Here is a 19,333-nt window from a genome sequence, read left to right as displayed (position 1 = left end):
AGCCGTTTTTGTTTTTGTTTTTGTTTTTCCCCTTCTAAGCCTTTTTATGACCCTAGCTCCACAGGTCCTGTGCGACCTCTGTGGGTCTTGGTCCTCCCTTTAGACACTTGGCACAGGGCTAGGCCCATAGTAAGCCATAAATAGGAGTTGTTGTCAATTATCATCGGGCCCAATTTTCCCTGCCATGTTGGGGCCCTTGGAATCTTCACCAGAGTCACTGTTCAATTTAGTTTTCCAACTGGGACGTTTTCAAGCACGAAGCCAGCAGCACTGAGTTATTCCTGCTCCACAGCCCACATGTGACTGGGCCCTACTCCTGGGGTCATCCCAGATGAATAGGGCCACAGGGACACGACGGGACATTGTGGAGAAGTGGGGTGTGACTCCCAGACCAGGTCACACAGCCAGCGTGTTCTCTCCCGGATTGCTTGCTCCCTGTCTGGGACACTCTATGGTGAGGTCCCTGTGGGGAGGGGCTGGGGACTCACACCTGCCACCTTCAGGCAGAGCCTCCTGCCCATGCAGCCTTCCAGGACTGCAGGCTCGTGAGAGAGCCCAGGGCAGCTGCTCCAGAAGCTCGATACACGGAGAGACCGGAGAGACCAGGCGAGCTGATCAGTGTGTTCGTGCATCACCTGTGTTTGTGATAATTTGTCACAGGGCAGTAGGTAGCAGTCTCCCCCCCAACTCCCCACCCCCACGGCTGGTGTAGCTCAGGAGGGTCCCTGGCAAAGCAGAGCACCCGCCTGTTTCTCATTTCTCCCAGGAGCCACAGGCTGCCACAGTCTGTGCTGGCCCTTGTGAGCCAGCTCCCGCCCCTGCTCCCTCCCCAGGACTCCAGGAAACTTCCACGGAGCTTCACAGAGGCCAGGTGGGTGGGGGTCTCTGGGGGGCGGGCTGGGCCAGGGATTCTCAGGAGGCCACAGCTGTGTTGTTCCAGAGGTGGCTCGGCCTCGGTCCTCAGTCCCAGCGGAGGGTCCCCAGTCCTTGCTTGCCTCCCTCAAATCCTGGAGCGGGACAGTCACTCACTCTAACTTCCATGGCAGGAACGTGGTCCCCGATGTCACCCGGGCAGGAGGCAGACCTGGGATTTGACCCCTGCTCCTGCCCTCTGCCAGGCCTGTCCCAGGGCCCCTTGCAGGTGCTGGGAATGAAGTCACCCCTCGCCCCCTGCCAGGACCTGATCCTTGTATGGGTGAGGAGCCTGAGGCCCAGGGCCAGCCACACCCCCCACCCCAACAGGCAGTGAGGGACTGAGCAGGGACCTGTTCCACGTGAATGCGGTTGCTCGATTGCTCGTGCGTTGCCCACGCACGCCCTGGGAGGCCAGCTCCCTCAGTTCCCAGTCTGTGCCCACCTGGCCCGGAGCAGGGGCTCCAGAACTGAAGGCTGAGGTATGGAAGGGGCCTCTACCGACCTCAAAACACCAAGAACCACCAGACAGCCCGACTACCTCAATGAGCGCAGTGTTTGCTCAGATCCCAGGGCTCGGCGGGGTGTGTGGGGGGGAGAGGGTCTCCTTGACGCACTCAGTCCTCTTTCTCATGCCCCACTCCTGCTCCAGGTCACTCTCCTGCACCCTCTTTCCTTGGCTGCACCCCCTTTCCTTGGCTGTCACCCAGCTGGGCAGCTCCAGCCCCAGGATGAGGTGAGAAAGGAAAAATATTTTTAGAGAGGCTTTTTTTTTTTTTTTCTTCCAGGAAAATGACTCCAAATGTGCAATTTATTCCCAGGAACGGGGGTGGGCAAGTGGGTTGGCTTCTGGAATGGCAGTGCCCTCCTCCCTTCCCACCCCTTCTGCTCTCTCCCTCCCCTTCCTCCACATCCCTGCAGCCCCCCTCGCTGGGAAAGACCACCTCTGGGCCTGTCCCAGCCCCCCCCCCCCGCCCCCATCCATTTCCTAGCCCTGTGACCTGGGCCTGGTAGGACTGGGCCGCCCCATGGAAGGAAGGGCTTGAATGAGGGCCTTGGTTGTGCTGTAGGTTTTTTGTCATGAGTTTTTGCAAATAGGAGGAAAGAGTGGGTGAGAGAAAGCCTCCAGGGCAGGGAAGGAAGCAGCCTGGGATTCTGCCTTAGACTGACTCTGTGACCCCAGGCCAGTCACTTCCTCTTTATGGGCCTCACTCAGTTTTCTCACTCATAACATGGGCAGATGAAGGGGGTGCAGCAGGGAGAGCAACACGAGCCCTCCCCGCCCCCCCCATGCTCTGCTCTTATTTCTAGGTGAACAAGCCCCTGGAATGTTCCTGGCCTCATCCACACACAGCTGGAGCTGGAGCTCAAGGCCTCAGAGGCCATCTCCTGGGCCGGGCTCAGCCTCAGTGTGACCTGTCTGCCATGGATCAGGGGAGATGCTGCCACCACCACCCCTGTGAAGCCTTCCTAGATTGCTTCTGTGGCAATCAACCTCTCAGAGTGTTGTTAACACTTCCTTGCTTAGTGCCCTGCTCATTCACAAAAACGTAGGGGCAAAGTTGTTGTAAACTTAAGGAAACTGAAGCTTCAGGGCCCTTTGCCTGCATGGCCCCCTTCTAAAGCCTTGTTCTTAATTTTGTATTTGTGGTCCCCTGAAATTGTGTAAGCTTTGGACCCACACAGCTGGGAGCCACCCTCATCTTTGTCCCTGCCCACCCCCTCATCAGGTGGCCTGGTGCCTGGGGCAGACCTGGCCAGACAGGAGTTCAGGGTGTCTGGGCCTCCCCTGGCCTCACCTGCAAGACCAGTCTAGTCCCTCAGCTGGCCTGTCACCAGCTTCTCAGAGCCTGTCTCCCTGAGTGTAAAATGCGGCCAACGGGAACAGCAAATATATGTGTTATGCTCCCCGGGGGCCAGGCTTTGTTGGAGGGGCTCCCAAGCATTGGCTCTTTGGTCCTTGTGGTAGCCACCCCCAGAGGCAAGTGTGTTTGCTGTCTGCACTTCACAGGACCATGGGGACAAGTCCGTGAGACCGTTGCCGGCAGGTGCTCAGAACAGTGCCTGGCGAGCAGTCAGCCCTCCGTGGATCCTGGTTCTCATCTTAAAGGGCAGTGCTGGGTGACAAAAAGCCAGCCTGTGGAGCCAAATGTCTGTGGGGCAGGCAGCGTCAGCCAACAATTACTGAGCACCAACTGTATGCCAGGCCTGGAGCTGGAACTGGCAACAGGGTTACTCGGGCACAGAGCTCAAAGCTGTTGGCTAAGGTTCCCCTGTACCCTTTGCTATCTTTTTGGAGCCCAGGGTCCAGGCTGAGAGCTCGGGTCAGGATCTCAGCTCTCATTTACCAGCTGTGTGACTTTGGGCTTGTCTCCTAGCTTCTCTCTGCACACTTCTCAGCAGCGCCGGGGGCACACTGAGCTCCGCTGGAGCTCTGCGATTGTGATCCACTGGGAATTCCAAGGTGTTCCTGCTTTCGGGGGAGCCAGTAAAGTCAGGTGGGGAGTGCAAAGATGGAGCTTGAATGGCCCTGCCCAAGGCAGTCAGCGAGGCTCCCCAGAGGGTCCTGGGAGCAGGGGGGGACCTGATGCCTGGGTGGGTCACCATGGCGGGGGAAGGGAGACCCCGAGGGGCTGGGGCGGAGCTGGAACACACAGGTAGGCAGGGGGGAGATGACTGGATGGAACCCTGGGTGTGGGAGGGCCCATGAAGGTGTGCATCTGTGAACCCCAAGAAGAGCACGGGCGGGGGCGCGGTGGGGGGGAGAAGGAGCGGGATGAGACGCTCAGGGGTCCAGACCTGTGCTCACTCCTGCTGGTGACCAGTGTCTTTGAGGAGCGGCAGGTGGCGCTCCCCGCCTGCCCAGCTGAGAGATCCTCCATCTCCCCCCTTCCTTAGGAGGTCAGGGAGGAGGGGCTGCTGCTTCTAGAAGTCTCAGAACCCGCAGGAACCTCTGAAGATGAGCCACACTCACTGCCCACCTTGTGCATGGTGTCCTGATGGCCTCCCTGACAGCTCCTTCTCAGAGCCTTGCATACCTCCCAAGACAGAGTCTCCACTACTGCTCCTAGTAGCTATCTGTGGCCAGCTCCAGGTGTTCGGAGCCCCCCACACCCCCTTACACCAAACCAGCTTCTCATACCCTCACCCTAGCCTTGCTGACCCTAACTCTGCCCTTTGGAAGCCCTCAAAACCAGTCTGGTCCCTGGCTGGTGGCAGCCCTTCTGGAAGATGCCTGCCGCTCTAACAGGTGCCTTATTTTATAGACCCCACTGCACCCTCCTTTACGGAATCCAGAGTACAAGGGCAGGGGAGGGGTCGTGTTGTCACGACCTGGCGCCTGGCACTGCGCCTGACACACAGAGGCACTCATCTTATATCAGGAGAATGAATGTGTGAGTGCATGGACCCTGCGTGGTCACTATCTCCATCTTCCAGCTGGGAAGCTGGGGCTTGGGAAGGTGAAGCCTCCAGTGTCACATATGTTAGTAACTGGCAGAACGGGGATCTGCCTGACCCAGAGCTGGCGTGCTTCACCTCCAACCTGTACTGTCTCAGCTGGAACCCCTCCTCCTCTCCCGGGCCCCATCGGCCCTCTTGGACCCGTCTCCCCAAGGCACCCGTAGGCCAGAATTCCAAGACTTGGGCAATATGATTCCTAGAGACTGGGACAAGAATTCCTAGGGATTTTTGCATCTCAGAGTTGGAAAGTTTCCCTCCCTTCCACTCCAGGATCTGTGCCATGGGGCAGCTAGCCGGGTCCTCTGCACCCTTTAGTAACTAGGTTCAGTTCAGCCTTGTGCCGAGCTGACATTTGTCCTTGGGACCTCTTCATCAGGGCCCTGAAGGACAAGTGACAGTCCCCCCGACACCCCAAATCATGGTTGGCACCCCAGGATCTTTTTCCCTGGGCCCAAACCCAGCCCTTTCCCTGTTGGTTCCATTTGTCCTGGTTTCGGTTCCCCTTTTCCTTGGGGGAACTGTCCCAGTTTCAGTTCGATTTGGTTCCTATTTCCTGATAACAGGCCAGGAACAGGGTGCCAGACATAGGAGCAGACTTCCAGCCTGCCATCATTAGCAAAAGACCTCCCTTCCCTGGGTCTCAATTTCCCATCTAGGCACTGACAGCACCTTCTTCATGGGGGCTGTTGACAATGAAATGAGACAACTCAGGTAACGAGCGGGGGGCCATGCCTGCCTGGGGTTGGGGCTTAATAAATATTCACTTTGCCCCCCATCCCCCACCCAACATCTGGGGCCAGGTGAGCTCAGGTGAATGGGAAACACATTCATTGACATAACAGATTGATTCTGAGCTCCCACTATGTGCCAGGGTCCCAGGGATGAGCCAGGTGGCACAGACCTGCCCTCCCCATTGGCCCCCTCCTGGAGGTCCTGTGCTTCGGGATGGGGACTTGAATAAAAAGTAAAGTGCACAGAATGTTTGGGGGGGCAGTAGAGTTAGATCAGGCAAGACACCTGCACACCTCTTCTCACACTACCCCACTGGAGGTGTCAGCGAGCTGGCCCCCCACAGCGGGTGGGGGTGCAGTGGAGGCAGGGCTGCCCCACTTTCCCCCTGCTGATCCGGTAACGGGGGCAGAAGCCTACAACCCTCAGGTGTGCAGGGGACACGGAGGCCTGGAGAGGTCCAGGCTTGGTCAGAGGTGTCCTGAAGGTACCAAAGCCCCTGGACCTGGGTGACATCTGGCCCACTGTGTCCACTGGCCTGGGACCCGGAAAAGCCACAGGAACGGTACCCTTACGGGTAAGCTGCTAGTGATCACACAAATGCCACCCATCTACTCAGGCCCTCAGTGAGCCAGGCCCGTCCTCCGGCATTCCCACGCGGGATCCTTTCCTTCCTGCGCTCCTGCCAGCCCTCGGAGGAGCGCAGCGTTCTACCGGATCCCCATCCTTGTGGTCGAGGCTCAGCGAGGCAGCCCACGAGTCCCAGGCGCACAGCAGCCACTGTGGCGGAGGCCGGCGAAGGCCAGGGCGCGGGCGCGGGGTGGCGGAGGTCGGGGAGCGGGGCCGGGGGGGAAGGGGCTGGGGCCGGGAGGGTGGCGCAGAGCGCGGGCGGGAGGAGACTAGGGGGTAGGCGAAGGCCGGGGCGCGGGGTGGCAGGGAGGGGAGGGGTTGGGACGGAGAGAGGGGCGCAAGGCCCGGGCGGGGGGAGACTAGGGGGCCGGTAGGGGGGGCGGGGCGGCCGGGGACGCGCTCCGGCCCGCCCCGCCCCCCGCCCCTCCTCCCGCTCCGCCCGCGCTGGGGGCGGCCCGGCGGCGGCGGCGGCGGCGGCTGTGGCGGCGGCGGCGGCGGCGGCGGCGGCGGCGCACGCTTCCTGCGGGCGCGGCTGCTGTGGGCGCGGAGCTGCGAGGCGGAGCCGGGCCGCCGAGCCGGGAGCCCCGAGCCGGGAGCGCGTCGGTCCAACCTCCGGGCCGCGCCGCCGCCAAGCAGCCGCCCCGCGCGCCGCGCCTCGGGAACAAAGGCGCCCGCCGCCGCCGCCGCCGCCATGAAGCCGGGACCTCCGCACCGCGCCGGGGCCGCCCACGGGGCAGGCGCCGGGAACGGGGCCGCGGCCGGGCCCGGGGCCCGCGGGCTGCTCCTGCCGCCGCTGCTGCTGCTGCTGCTGGCCGGGCGCGCCGCGGGGGTGAGTGACGCGCGCCGGTTCCCGCGGGTCCCCCTCCCCCCGACCCCCTCCACCCAGCCCGCCCCCGCACCCCCCTCCCCCGACCTCCGCGCGCCCCCCAGCCCCCGCGCCCCTCCGCCTGCGGGCGCTCCCCAGCCCCTCGTCCCCCAGTCCCCAGGGCTGACCCCGTGGGGGAGGCCGCCCCCGCCGCCGGCCGCCTCCGGGGCTCGCTTCTCCGGGCTCTGGGGACCCCTCCCTCGGCGGGCGGCCGGGCGGGAACCGGAGCGCGGGGCGCGGAGTACCGCGCCCCTTTCCAGCGGGGTCCTCGGCCCCGGGTCGAGAGGCGCGGGACAGGCTTGACGGCGGGCGGGGGGTCGCCGGGCGCGGGGCCCGGGTTGGGTGTGTCGTGGGTCTGGAGCGAACGTGGCTTTGGCTTCGCGGGTGTGCCCAGAGCGCGGCCACTTTTAGAGAATTGGGGTGGGTTTCCTGCCGGGGCGGGGAGGTGTGCGTTTGGTTCCTCCGAGGGTCGCTTTGGGAAGGACAGTGGGGGCCCGGAGAGGGGGAGGGGTGGAGGGTGATTTGCGTGAAGGTGACCTGAGGGGGTGAGTGAGGGTGACCCCGTGTGTCTGATCCCCTCCGCGCCGGGTGTTGGGACCTGTCGGCTGTGTAGGGGTGAAGGATGAGGGATGAGCAACAGCCCAGCACATGGCTGCCTGCCTTCTTGCCTTACCTGGATGTGGACCCTGTGGGAGTGACCTATTGTGTGTGCCAGCGGAAGGGTGGGCAGTTATGGGCTGGGGCTGTGGGTGCCCGTTGTGGGGGGGGGGGGTGAGTGTGTGTGTGTGGGAGAGATCTCCGCGGTGGGTGTGTGCTTGGACCCATGGGAATGTGTGTGTGCGTGTGTGCACGTGTGCAAGTGCTCGTGGCTGCATGGGTGACCCTGTGCAGGGGGCTCCTACAGTCGAGGGGGGCAGAGTGTGTGCAGGGCGAGGGGAGTATGTGTGTATGTGGTGACCCCTTCAGTGTCCCTTTGAATGACCACGCAGCTGTGGGGTTGAGCTCAGTCCCTGTTCCATTAGGGGGAGCGGGAGGAGCTTTAGAGAAGGACCAGCTCCCCACCTTGAGGGACCTAGGTCCCAAGTGAGTTCCCCCACAGACGCCAAGTCTGGAGCCCAGGCTGGGGATGAGGTGGGGGTTTCTGGGCCCAGTCTCTGTGGCTTGTTCTAGGAGCTGCACCTGTCCCTCATTCCGCAGGCTGGAAAGGACCCTGGTCTCTGAGGCAGCCCCCCCGGGAGCCGACTCTGTCCCTGCATGTTTCCGTGGGCCTTGTTGGGCTGGCCTGTAAAATGGGAGGACAGGCATGGACCGAGAATTTGCTTTTTGGACAGACAAGCTCCTCAACAGCCTTCCCACCTGGGGGCTGAATGAAGGGTGGAGGGAGCATTGAATGCCAGGTCGAGTACAGTGCCTGGTGGGCTGGTAGCCTCATCCCCAGTCCTCCCCCAAAGGGGTTGAGAAGAGGTCCCTGGGTGGGACTGGGACCCAGCCCATCCTAGCGCCTGGGTCACTTTCTGAGCCACGCTTTTGAAAGAGCAGTTTTGAAATCAAAATCTTGGAAATAACCCAGCCTTGGGTTCAAATCCTGGCACCGCCCCGCCCCCCCCCCCCCCATGCTGTGACCTCGTGCACACTGTTGCATCTCTCTGGGCCTCTACTTTCTCTTCTGTAAGATGGGGCTGGTAACACCATCCTCGGAAGTGAGATGAGATGATACGTGGGCTCATTCACAGAAGTAAATGTTTGATGTGTAGATGAATGCAAAGGGGACATAGGACAAAAGGCTTGATATTTGGAGACCCGGCAGGGATCTTGAGCTGTGTGACCCTGGGTCAGGCCCATCCTTTGCTGAACCACTGTTCCTCACTCCTACAACAAAGCTAATATAGTTCGTGCCCCACAGGGTGGTGGACGAAGGAAGGGAGTGCCTGGCTGGTGGAAGACTGTTCTGGAGAGCCTCAGTGAGACAGGGTGTCCCTGAACCCGATGGCAAAGCAGAGTGGGTGTAGTTCAGACCCACAGCTGAGGAGCAGATAAAGCAACACCCCCTCATTGGGTCTGGGCCTGGAGGCCAAGGTGGTGGGCTTGACTGGGAGGGACTCCAGATGAGGTGGGAGGGGGAGCCCCTCTCCTCACCTTACCTCTTCCCCAGGGTTGGGCTGTCCAGGAGGAGTGTCACCTCCCCTGGCCCAGGAGCCAGAAGGGTAAAGGGTGGGGCCCAGCTGCCGGGCGTGCCACCCTGAAGGAAGAAGGAGATGCCTGTAGCAGGAGGGACCGAGATTAGACCAGAAGGGCCCCACCCAGGATGGCTCCTGGTCTCCATGGTGGGGTCCTCTAAGGACATCATCGATGGGGCGTGACTGGCTCTGGGCAGGAGAGGAACAAGATGACCCCTGCTCTGCTCACCAGCTTTAAAGGGAGCGTGTGTGTGTGTGTGTGTGTGTGTGTGTCCAGGCATTTGCTTTGCGGAGTCCTCTCTCCTGAGAGACCAGGTGACCAGGACTCTTGAGGGATAGCTGCCTTCAGAGCCACATCTGTCACCACCCAGACAGGCTTGGAGTGTGGGGATTCTAGAAGTTCTAGCTTGGAGACATGTTCATGTAGAAGCTTGGATTTTAGGCTTCATCTAGTCGTGTTTGAATATCTCCAGTGATGGGAATTCACTGCTCTGGGGCCGTGACCTTGTGAAAGTTAGTTAACCTCTCTGTGCCTTGCTTCCATCTCTGCAAGACCGAGAGAGTAACAAGGAAAGAGGTTCATGCAGCCCCGTGGTTGGCTGAGTCCACACTCAGCCAATGCTGGTTTCTTGTTCTAAGGCTGCCATTGCCCAGGCAGGCACTGTGAGGGTGGAGGCGGGGGGGCGTGGGGACGCAGTGACGGTGGGGAAGGGGAAATTAATTGAAGCCCCACCCCCTGTTCCTGCTCCCTTCCCAACCCAACTGTTCCGCCTGCCCTAGAGCTCCCTGCTGGTCCTCCAGCTACACTGGTTGACTCTGGATGCTGAGTTGTCAGAGTGGGCTTGTCCTCACTGTAAAAATTAAAAGTTGGGGACCCTGGGGCTGTTGGAGGCCAGGCCCTGACACAGGGACATCACAGGGGCCTGCTGTCTCTTAGCCCCCAAGGTGGCAGGGCCTTCAGGGATAGACACCTGGTGTGTGACTTTGAGTAAGGGATTTCTCTGTTTTAGCTTCCCCATCTGTGAAATGGGGACTGAAACAGTGCCAACCTCACTCACAGCGATGTTGTGATGAGGACATGAGCTCCTTGGGTAGAATGAACAGAGCCTGGCATGTAGCAAGCTTTCAGGAGACAGGACTTTTCCAGGAGGGGGCCTGGAGAGGTCAGAGAGGGCTTCCTGGAGTAGGAGGTTTTGCGATATGTCATCAAAGTGGTCACCATCTGGCCCAGAGCAAGCTGTGGCCTGCCCTGACCCAAGGCTCTCATACTTGTCGGTTGGGGACGAATACTTCAGGACTGCTACTCGGGGTTACAAAATTCTCATGGCGGAGTTGGGACGGGGAGCGACATGGTGCCGCCATCTGGGAATTCAGTTTGTTTCTTCTTCCCTTGTGTTGGGGGTTGGTGTGGGGTTGAGCTCTGCTGAAGGTAAAAGCATTTTAGGGGCAGCTGGGTGGCTCAGTCAATTATGGGTATGCCTTCGGGTCCAGATATGATATTGGGGTCCTGGGATTGAGCCCAAGTCGGGCTCCCTACTCAGTGGGGTTCTGTTTCTCCATCTGCCCCTCTCTCCCACTTGTGTTCTCTCTGTCAATAGATAAATAAATAAAATCTTTAAAAAAAGAAAGAAAGAAAGAAATAAGCCGTGTGGCCTTTTGAAAACAGATGGCTCCTCCCACCTCATGGACTGGGACATGGGGTCCCTGGGGGCCCCAGGCAGCACTGGGGTAGGGCAGTTCTGGGCTTGGGCTCTGGAAAATGCTAGGGCACCCGTGGAGAGCGAGGTGGAGACAGAGCTCGTCAGAAGCCTGGCCCTGTCACAGGCGTCCCTCCAAACCCTCCCCCTGGAGCTGGGAACCCCCTTCCCCACCCAGGCCTCACTGCTGCTTTGGGTCATTCTAGAAGGGGCCCCAGTAGGATTGCGGAGGTTTGGAGCAGACTGAGGCAGCTGGGACTGGAGGGGTGAAGTCTCCATCTGTCTTTGTCGCCCCCTCCTCCCCCAAGGGCTGTGGGCACGATCTGGGGAGGGCGTAATGACATGAACAGCAAACTAATGTTCACGGAGAGCCCCGCCCGCTAAGCTCTCATTCTGTATTGGCTCATTTAATCCTCATGATAATCTTGGGAGGTGGGAATGATGAGAACCTCCGTTTTATGGAAATGAAGGCACAGAGAGGTTCAGTGACTTGCCCACGGTCAAGTGGGCTGGAAAGTAGCCGAGCTGGGTGAAGCCAGGGCCTGCCAGGCTGAGAGAACTGGGCTTCGTCCTGCATTTACCCCTTCTTGCTCTGTGGCCTTGGACAAGATGCTCCTCCCTGGGGCCTCCTTACCCCACCCCCCATGAGGCTCACTTTTTTTTTTTTTTTTTTAAAGATTTTATTTATTTATATGACGGAGAGAGATCACAAGCAGGCAGAGAGGCAGGCAGAGAGAGAGGAGGAAGCAGGCTCCCTGCTGAGCAGAGAGCCTGATGCGGGGCTCGATCCTAGGACCCTGAGATCCTGACCTGAGCCAAAGGCAGAGGCTTTAAATCACTGAGCCACCCAGGCGCCCCCATGAGGCTCACTTTATCCACTGTTTTACGGGGCTCCCTCTTCGCCAGGCTCTGCTGGGTGTGTCCTCTGTCTTTTCACCTCTGCTCTCACCCTGGCCTTTGGGGTGGGTGACAGTAGCCACAAGTAGCAGGTGGGGGCAGGGCTCAATGAGGACTTGGACCCGGGGCCCTTGCTCTTCTCCCACCTCACAAGGTTTTGTCATCTGTACACTGGGTGACTCTGAGGGTCCTGAGTTTGGGCTAAGGGAGAGCTTAGAGGCCGGTGCAGGATGCTGGGGCAGGACTCAGGTCTGGTCCTGGCACAGGAGAGGGGTCTAAAATCCCGCCATTCCCCGGGCAGGGGAATGCACGGGATGCCCATGGTGTTGGGGCTCACCCTCTGCACGGGTGACCGGGCCTGTGTTTAACCCCCCCTCCCCCTCGGACTGCTGTCATGGGCCCAGCCCAAATCTTCATCCCTGCTGCCCCGTGTCCCCCTTGTCCCCAGGGTTCCCTGCGGCCTTAGTGACTTGATGGGTCTCCTGCAGCCTGAATGGTTCCCTTATAGACCGTGAACCCCCACGGGCAGGCTTTGTGGCTGTTGTCTTTGCTGAACCCCAAGGCCAGCTGCGCACCTGGCCCAGAATTGGAGGGTTTGAGTGAAGGAGTGAGCGGGTGAGGGAAGGAAACCAGGACTGGGGCGTGGACCCTGGGCTGGGGCTTCGTGTTCTCTCCTTTGGAGGTGGGTTGAGGGCCAGCCAGACTGGCAGGAGTCTGCTGGGCCCCGGCGTGCGCCCATGGGCTGGGAGGCGCCTGGGGGCTGCGCAGGGTGGGCCTGCGGTCTGACTGCGGGGGCGCCGGCCACCACATCGGGGTGGGACAGAGGCTCGGCGGCCCTGGGCTCCAGCTCAGCTGCTTGGAAGCCTGTGATTTTGTGTCTGGGAGCGGCGGTGTGGGGGGAGCTGGGAGGGAGGGCAGGGTGCCAGGAACTGTCCTGAGGGCCCTGCCTCTTGCTCCTGCACCACTCCAGCTCCACAGGGGGCGGGGTCAGGGCTGGTCTTGGACCACCACGCTTGTCTTGCTACCCCCACTAACAGTCCGCCACATCGTGGGAACATCAGGCCAGCACCTGGTAAATATTTGTTGACTGACCTCCTTGTAGGGAGGAGGGGGGCCCTGCCTTGGCTCCCAGACTCCCAAGATTCCGGGAGACTGGGGGGCCCTTACTTCCGGCTCCCCCCTCCTTCCAGAGCAGGCCCTGGCCAGAGGGGTGGCTGCTTCCCTCCCCCCTACTAACCAGGCGAGTCTCAACGCCAAACAGGAAGCTGTGATTACAGGGGGAGTCTGGGCAGCAGTGGCCGAGGGCCCAGCTGCAGGATGGGGGTGGGGGGTGGCCCCTGACCAACCGTCTGGCCTTTTCCCTACCTGGCTGCTGATGGCAGGGAGACGAGGAAGGCCTGTGCTTGGCCTTCTGTGCCAGGTGGAGAGGGTTCTACTGCTTCTGTGACCCAGCCGGCCAATGGCTGCCTTCTTTCCACCCTGGGACCCCCAGCTGGGCTTTGGTGCCATCTGTTTTGGGGTCTCCACACCTGAGGGTGTATCGTGAGGTCATAGAAGGAGCAGGGGCCCCAGAGCCAACTGGACCAGAGTTGAAATCCTGGTTCTGTGACTTTCTAGCTGTGTGATCTTGGCAAGTTCTCTTAGCCTCTCTGAGCCTCGTTCCCTTGTTCCAAATGGGCTCAGAGAACCTCTGTCTTGAGAGTTGCTTGAGCGTGAACCCCCAGAAACAATAGCGAGCCTGATAAGGAGTGGGCACTCGTGCAAATACCGATTTCTTCCACTTCCCCGCTTTGGTTTTGCTCTTTTCCTGTCCCTCGCTCCATCTCACTGCAGAATTGCTTTTTGGGGCTGGGATTGGGAATCAAGTTGGAATGATCAGGGCTGACCCAAGCAGAACCGTGGAGGTGGGAGCTGGCCTGGAAGGGAGACCCTGCCATCTCACAGGTGGGGGTCCTGAAGCCCAGAGGCGGCCTGGAGCCTTGGCCAAGGGTTGGGGCTGGTTATTCAGTCTTGGATGAGCTCGCCAAGCCCTTGGCTGCTCGCAAAGGCTGTGGCATTCCACTCAGCCCATGCAGAAGGCTCTGAGCTGTAAAGCCACTCAGCAGGGCTCGCCCAGCCAGGTCCCGGTGGAGACCCGTGTTCAGATACCCCTTCGCCCTCTCTGGAGTCCTTTTTGTCCCACTGCTGCCCTTGGGGCCAGGGTTTCCGCAGACGGGATGGGGTTGGGGAGGGGTGGGGTGGGGGGATCACTCTAGTTAGGGCCTTTCTTCTGCTTCGGGGATGGGCAGTAGGCTTGCTTCACTCTGGGATCAGCGTCAGCCCAAGCTCCCCTAGAGTCTACCCCTTGTACCATCCACCAGCACCCCCATCCCACGCCCCTCCCCCCCAGCCCTGCTTCCCAGCCAAGACTTTAATAGGAATAATTTAGGATCAGTCACCAGTGGGATCTGGGAAATCTGATTGCGGCACACTGATCGCCAGTGGGCCTGCAGGTGGCTTGTGGTGCCCATCCTTGGGCTGGGATTTGGGGGAATTCGGATGCGGGATTCGGGGGCTGAGGAGACAGGGCCGTTCTCCTGGGAGCAGGGAAGGATAGTCTTGTTTGTCAGGGTGCTTGGCAGAAGCCACATGCTGCCATCCCCCGGCAGGGCCCATGGCCGGGGACAGGCGCCCATGTTCCCAGCTGCCCTTCACCAGCCTACCAAGTGGGGGCTGCCCCCTTCTTAGGGCCTGGGGACCGTGGAGGTGGAGGTCGGGTGTCTGCTTCTGAATTCTGGCTCTGGCCCTCCAGATGTGTCCTGTGTTGGGTGAGCGCCTGAGTGGCTCAGTGGGTTGAGCATCTGCCTTCGGCTCAGGTCGTGATTTCCAGGTCCTGGGATCCAGCCCCAGGTTGGGCTCTCTGCTTAGTGGGGAGTCTGCTTCTCCCTTTGCCTCTGTGCTCTCTTTCTCTCTCTCTTTCCTTCTCTTCATCTCTCTCATGTACATAAATAAGATCTTAAAAATAAAAAAGATGTTCCCTGCATTGGGAAGACAGGCACAGATGGTGACAACAGTAGGACAGTGGCAATGACCAGTACCTACAGGGTGTGTGGTTCCTGTGCTCACCATGTGGCATCTCAGTCCTTACTGTGACCCTGGGAGGGGGGCGTTGTTACCCCACTTTGCAGATGGGGACCCAGAGGCCCTAGAGGCTAAGCAGTGAGCCCAAGCTGAGGCCGCTGGCAGGAGATAATGTTACCGGTGGTAATGTTGGGGGCGGGACCCCACATTCTCACATGGGGGCGTCTTCTGCCTGATGAATTTGTTCATTTTGCAGCCATTTTTGAGCACCTGCTGTGTGCTGGGCTGTGGGTGTGCAGGCGTATCTCGTGTGTGTGTCCTGCGTCTTGTCGCCTTGCCTTGTCCGGTGAGATGTGTGTTGGTGGTGGGTGTGTGTTGGGCCTGGGCCTGTGTGTGAGGCGTCAGGGGCAGGTCCTGAAGAGAAGCAGGGAGGGAGCCCCCGCCTCCCCCACCCCAGCCGGGTTCCAGTCCCAGTCTGCTGTGGACTTGGGCAGGCTGCGGTCTTCTCCGCAGCTCAGAGGGCCAGTAAGGCCTCGCTCACTAGGCTGGGGGGAAGCTGGTGTTGGGGGAGGCGCAGCCAGTTACCTGGTTGGCAGCTAGATAAAAGGAAGCTGCTCCTGGAGAGTTATTTTGACTTTTCTGACATGAGGTATGTTTTCTTTAAGATCCTTACGTTTCAGAGGTGAGTTGGCTACTGACCTGTCGAGTAACCACGGGCAGCTTTCTCCTCCTCTGAGCCTCTAATTTCCTCACCTGCGCAGTGGGGCGGTTGGACTGGGTGACCCAGGAACCCTTCCAGTCTTCACATTTGAGGAACTATCAGAGAGACATGAGTCCAGGGCTTGGCCTGGGGTGACCCCTTTGGGAAGGGAGAGCTGTGCTGGGGGGGGGGGGCAGGTGGGTGGGGAGGAGCGGAAGCTTGTTTCCTTCACGTGGCCTGTCTGTGGTTCCTCTTGGGCCAGGGTAGGACGCGCCTCTTTCCTCACCCATCACCCTGAACACCAGCCTCTGAGATGGGATCTGTCAAATCCAGGCTGCCTGGGGGCTGGGCTGTGAGTCTGGTCTCCTGGATAGGGGAGGAGCACGGGGCAGGGAGTCCAGTAACCGGGTCCTTGTCCCTACAGTGCTGCTGACCTGCCAGTTACTTTATCTGCTATTTACTGATATCCCCTCTGTGTCTGGCCTGTGCTGAGCACTCAGAGGCCTTAGGGAGCTTAACCTGGCCTCTGACCTTAGGAAGCTCCCAGTTAGGGGAGGGAGCCAGCACCTGTGAGGGGCTGAGGGTAGTGAGTCAGAGGAAGGAGGAGTTGGTTTTGACTCTGGAGTATCAGGGAGGGCTCCACGGGGGAGGTGTCCTTTGTACCAGGCCTTGAAAGGTGTACCAGCACAATGATAGGGGACCAGGGTGGATGAAGGCTTAGAGGTAGGAAGGGTCATGGCAGATTCGGGTGTGGTTAAAAGCAGCAGTTCCCAGCTCAGGGAGGAGAGCCATATGTGGGGTCGAGGAGCCATTGCCCGAGGGGGGTGCTGTTTTTCACAAGAGTGTATTGTTCCTGCATTTAATACATTCACTGGGCACCTGCTGGGTACCTGGTCCTGTGCGGGAAGGTGGGGGGAGGGGATGGATCTGGGACTGAACAGTTGAAGCCCGTGGGGCATCGGCTTTGAAGACTTCCGGGTGGGCTTTGAGTCCAAACCAGGGCATTTAGATTCCCTCCTGCTGAAGGGGGTGTTGGTCTTGAAGTGGGTGCAGCCCCATGGCCCCGAGGGGCTGGCAGGGGTGCCAACAAGAGCACAGATGTGGTAGTATTAATATTGAATTATGCCTTCTGAATGCCTGCCTGGTGCAGGGTTCTCTGCCAGGCGTTTTACAGATAAAAGCTCACTGAAGCCTTACAACAGCCTTATGAAAGAGATACTATTATGGTGATTTCACAAAAGAGGAAACTGAGGCACAGAGAGGTTAAGGAACTTCTCTGGGCTCACAGAGTGGCGTATTTACTAGGATTGGAACGGAGGTGGTCTAGAACGCTCTCTGTGTAGAGGCACTGCCCTGCATCATGAACGGTGATGCATCGCAAACGGTGATGTGTAGGGCCCGGAGAGGGTGAGTTTAGGGCCTGTCACGTCTTGTTCGGTGCCTGAACCTGGGTGGCCACTGTGGGAGAGGCCCTGATGCTGGTCTGGGGGCTTTTGGCTTCCCCCACAGGTCTTTCCTCTGGTGCCTGTCTTCTGTCTAGGTGGGGTGATGGGCTGAGGCCATCCTAGGCTGGGGAGAGATCGGAAGGCCAACGAGGCGTTCAGCTGAAAGGGCCCTTGGAAGCACTCTTGTCCAGCTTGTTCATTGTCCTGAAGGGGAAACTGAGGACAAAGAGTGATTTCTAGTCCTAGCAAGGCTCTTCTGGGATCTGGTGGTTCAGCCTTGTTTTGCACATGGGGAGACAGAGGCTGAGAGAGGTAGAGGGCTGGCCCAGAGTAACCCCTCAAGTCAGTCGCTGCGCTGGGACGAAGAACTGTGTCTCCTGACCCGCAGAAAGGGCCCCCCGTCTCTTGTACCATGTTTCTGCTATTGACCTGTGTCTCTTTGGCCCAGATGGCAGGCCCAGCTCCCACCCTTCTCTCCCGGGAAGCTGTCCCTCCTCCAAGACTCAATGCCAGATGGATTCCTGTCAGCACATCCAGTGGACTTCTCCAGCTTCTCCCTCACCCCTGTGTACCCTCGCTGCTCCCCACCCCGCGACTCCCAGCTGCTCCCTGGGCACAGAGGATGACATCATTTCTTTCATCTTCACGTCTAGCCACACGCTGTTCTGTCTCTGTGGACTGTTCCCTTCTCTAGAGAACTCCTACTCATCCTCCAAAACCCAGCACGGCTGTCCTCTCCTCTGGGAATCCTTTATCGACCTCTCCCCAGCTCTCAAGCACCGTGAGCCTTCTTCAGCCCCTTCTTTCTTCCCTCCTTCTGGATTTCTGGGCTGAGCCCCTCTTCCCATGTGTTGGGATTCTCTGCGGAGCCCCAGCTCTGTTGCGTTCTGCCCTAGCTCCTGGCTCCTGCGGGGTCCCACCGTCACCTCCTCGGAGCCCTCCCTTGGTGACTTTGTGGCATTAGCAGCCACTGTCAGCCCTTTCATCATCTCACGGTTCCTCCTTCCCGCGGACTACCTGCTTTCATTCCCCGCGTCCCGACAGTCCTGTGTCGTTTTCTTTCACACATCCTGTCCCCGGCCGCACACCGTGTTCTTCTCCCTGAACTTGGGGCTGAGGAGTGTGGAGGCTGGCAGCAGAGACACAGCCTTCCTGCCTCATTTAGCTGGGGGAGGGGGGGCACCCCGGGTCCTTCTGGCCTCCACCATTCTGGAAGATGGATACACCGTGGGCTTCTGGAGGCTCAGGCTTGGTTACCAGAGATCGTCCCCCTGCTCCTCTCCTGCCCTCTCTGGAGCCCCCTGCTCCACTCCTCCCTCACTGGTTGGGACCTCCCTGGCTGCCACTCAGGGGGGCCGGGACCTGAGAAGTCCCCTGGGGGATGGGTCTTGCAGACCGAGGGGGTGGTCAGCATCAGAACCAGAGGGACTCTTCTTTACTCTAAACCCTCCTCGACCCAGACTCCTCCCCACCCTCCTCCCCACCCCTGCAGAAGTGCTGTTGTAAGGGCGGAGGGCTACAGGAAATCAGCCTTCCACCTTGCCGTTCACCTGGGGACACGAGGCCCAAAGACAACCCTGGACTGTTTGGGGCCCCCCAGCGGTGAAGGCAGCAGAATGGCTCTCCCCGGGCTCCTTGGGGGCCTCTGGGAGCTGAGCCCTGGCTCGACTGAGTCCTGTTCTCACTGAGGCGGGGGAGCTGGGAGGTCTCAGCTGGGGACGGTCTCAGATCCAGAAACTGTCTTTTTTTTTTTTTTTTTTTTTTTTTTTTATTTGACAGACAGAAATCACAAGCAGGCAGAGAGGCAGGCAGAGAGAGAGGGGGAAGCAGGCTCCCTGCTGAGCAGAGAACCCGATGCGGGATTCGATCCCAGGACTCTGGGATCATGACCTGAGCCGAAGGCAGAGGCCTTAACCCACTGAGCCACCCAGGCACCCCTCCAGAAACTGTCTTGAGGGGACCGTCCGTGAGGTGATGCCGGAGCCCTTGGGAATCTTTTTTCCCTGTGGGGCTAAGGCCTTGGTTCAGCTTTGGTCTAGGCAAGGGGCAGGATTTGTGTACATGTGCATGTGTGTGACAGTGTCCCCGGGGATCTGTGCTGATGCATGGGGCCCTGGTGTCCCCATGCCTACTCCCTTGTTTTAGTGGCTCGAGTGTGGCCAGTCTTGGTGACGTAGGACAACGTAGGTTGCTCCCTCTCCCCTTCTCAGCTGTGGGGAACTCACCCCCAACACCTTGGATGGCGTGGACCTGAGCAGCTCCGGGGAGAGTAGTGGGACGAGTTGGGAGATGTCCTCCCTACCTCGGGGAGGTCGAGGCACACATAGAAATGTGCATGCATGCGGGCCGATCTGTGTCTTTGAAGGGGAATGCAGACCCTAGCACACTCCCTTGCCTTGTGCACACACACACACTTGGAGACAAGACGCACGTATGTGTTGAACACACAGAGGCACACATGGACAGCAACACGCACACGACCCCACCCCCCAGGCACATGTAGCTCTCATGCAAACAGAGCCAGACCCACACAGGTGTCTAAGACCACTGGCAGGTGCACACACATGACAGTGCCCACAGCATGCCTGGAAATACCCCGAGTGTGCTTGCACGTGTCCACTGGCACGCCCACGTGTCCACACGCACACGCGCGCACACATGCACGCTGCCGGGCCTCTGAGCTACCAGGACCATGTCCATCCTTAATCCCAGCTCTTAATCCCAGAGTCTGGGGAGCCCAGGCCAGAGGGGCAGCTGGT

General features: G+C 59.7%; 1 protein-coding gene across 1 annotated transcript in view; it reads left to right on the top strand.

Annotated features, from left to right (window-relative positions):
• Positions 1-6,217: 6,217 nt before the first annotated feature.
• SDC3 (syndecan 3) overlaps positions 6,218-19,333 on the top strand; it is a 37,856-nt gene continuing 24,740 nt past the window's right edge. Inside the window, exon 1 of the mRNA XM_059136296.1 lies at positions 6,218-6,562. Coding sequence (XP_058992279.1) covers positions 6,425-6,562 — 138 coding nt within the window. The 5' untranslated portion in view covers positions 6,218-6,424. The remainder of the gene's footprint in view (positions 6,563-19,333) is intronic.

This window comes from Mustela lutreola, chromosome 10 (genome assembly GCF_030435805.1).
Source record: "Mustela lutreola isolate mMusLut2 chromosome 10, mMusLut2.pri, whole genome shotgun sequence".
In the NCBI taxonomy this organism is placed as follows: Eukaryota; Metazoa; Chordata; class Mammalia; order Carnivora; family Mustelidae; genus Mustela; species Mustela lutreola.
This window is presented reverse-complemented; position numbering and strand designations above follow the sequence as displayed.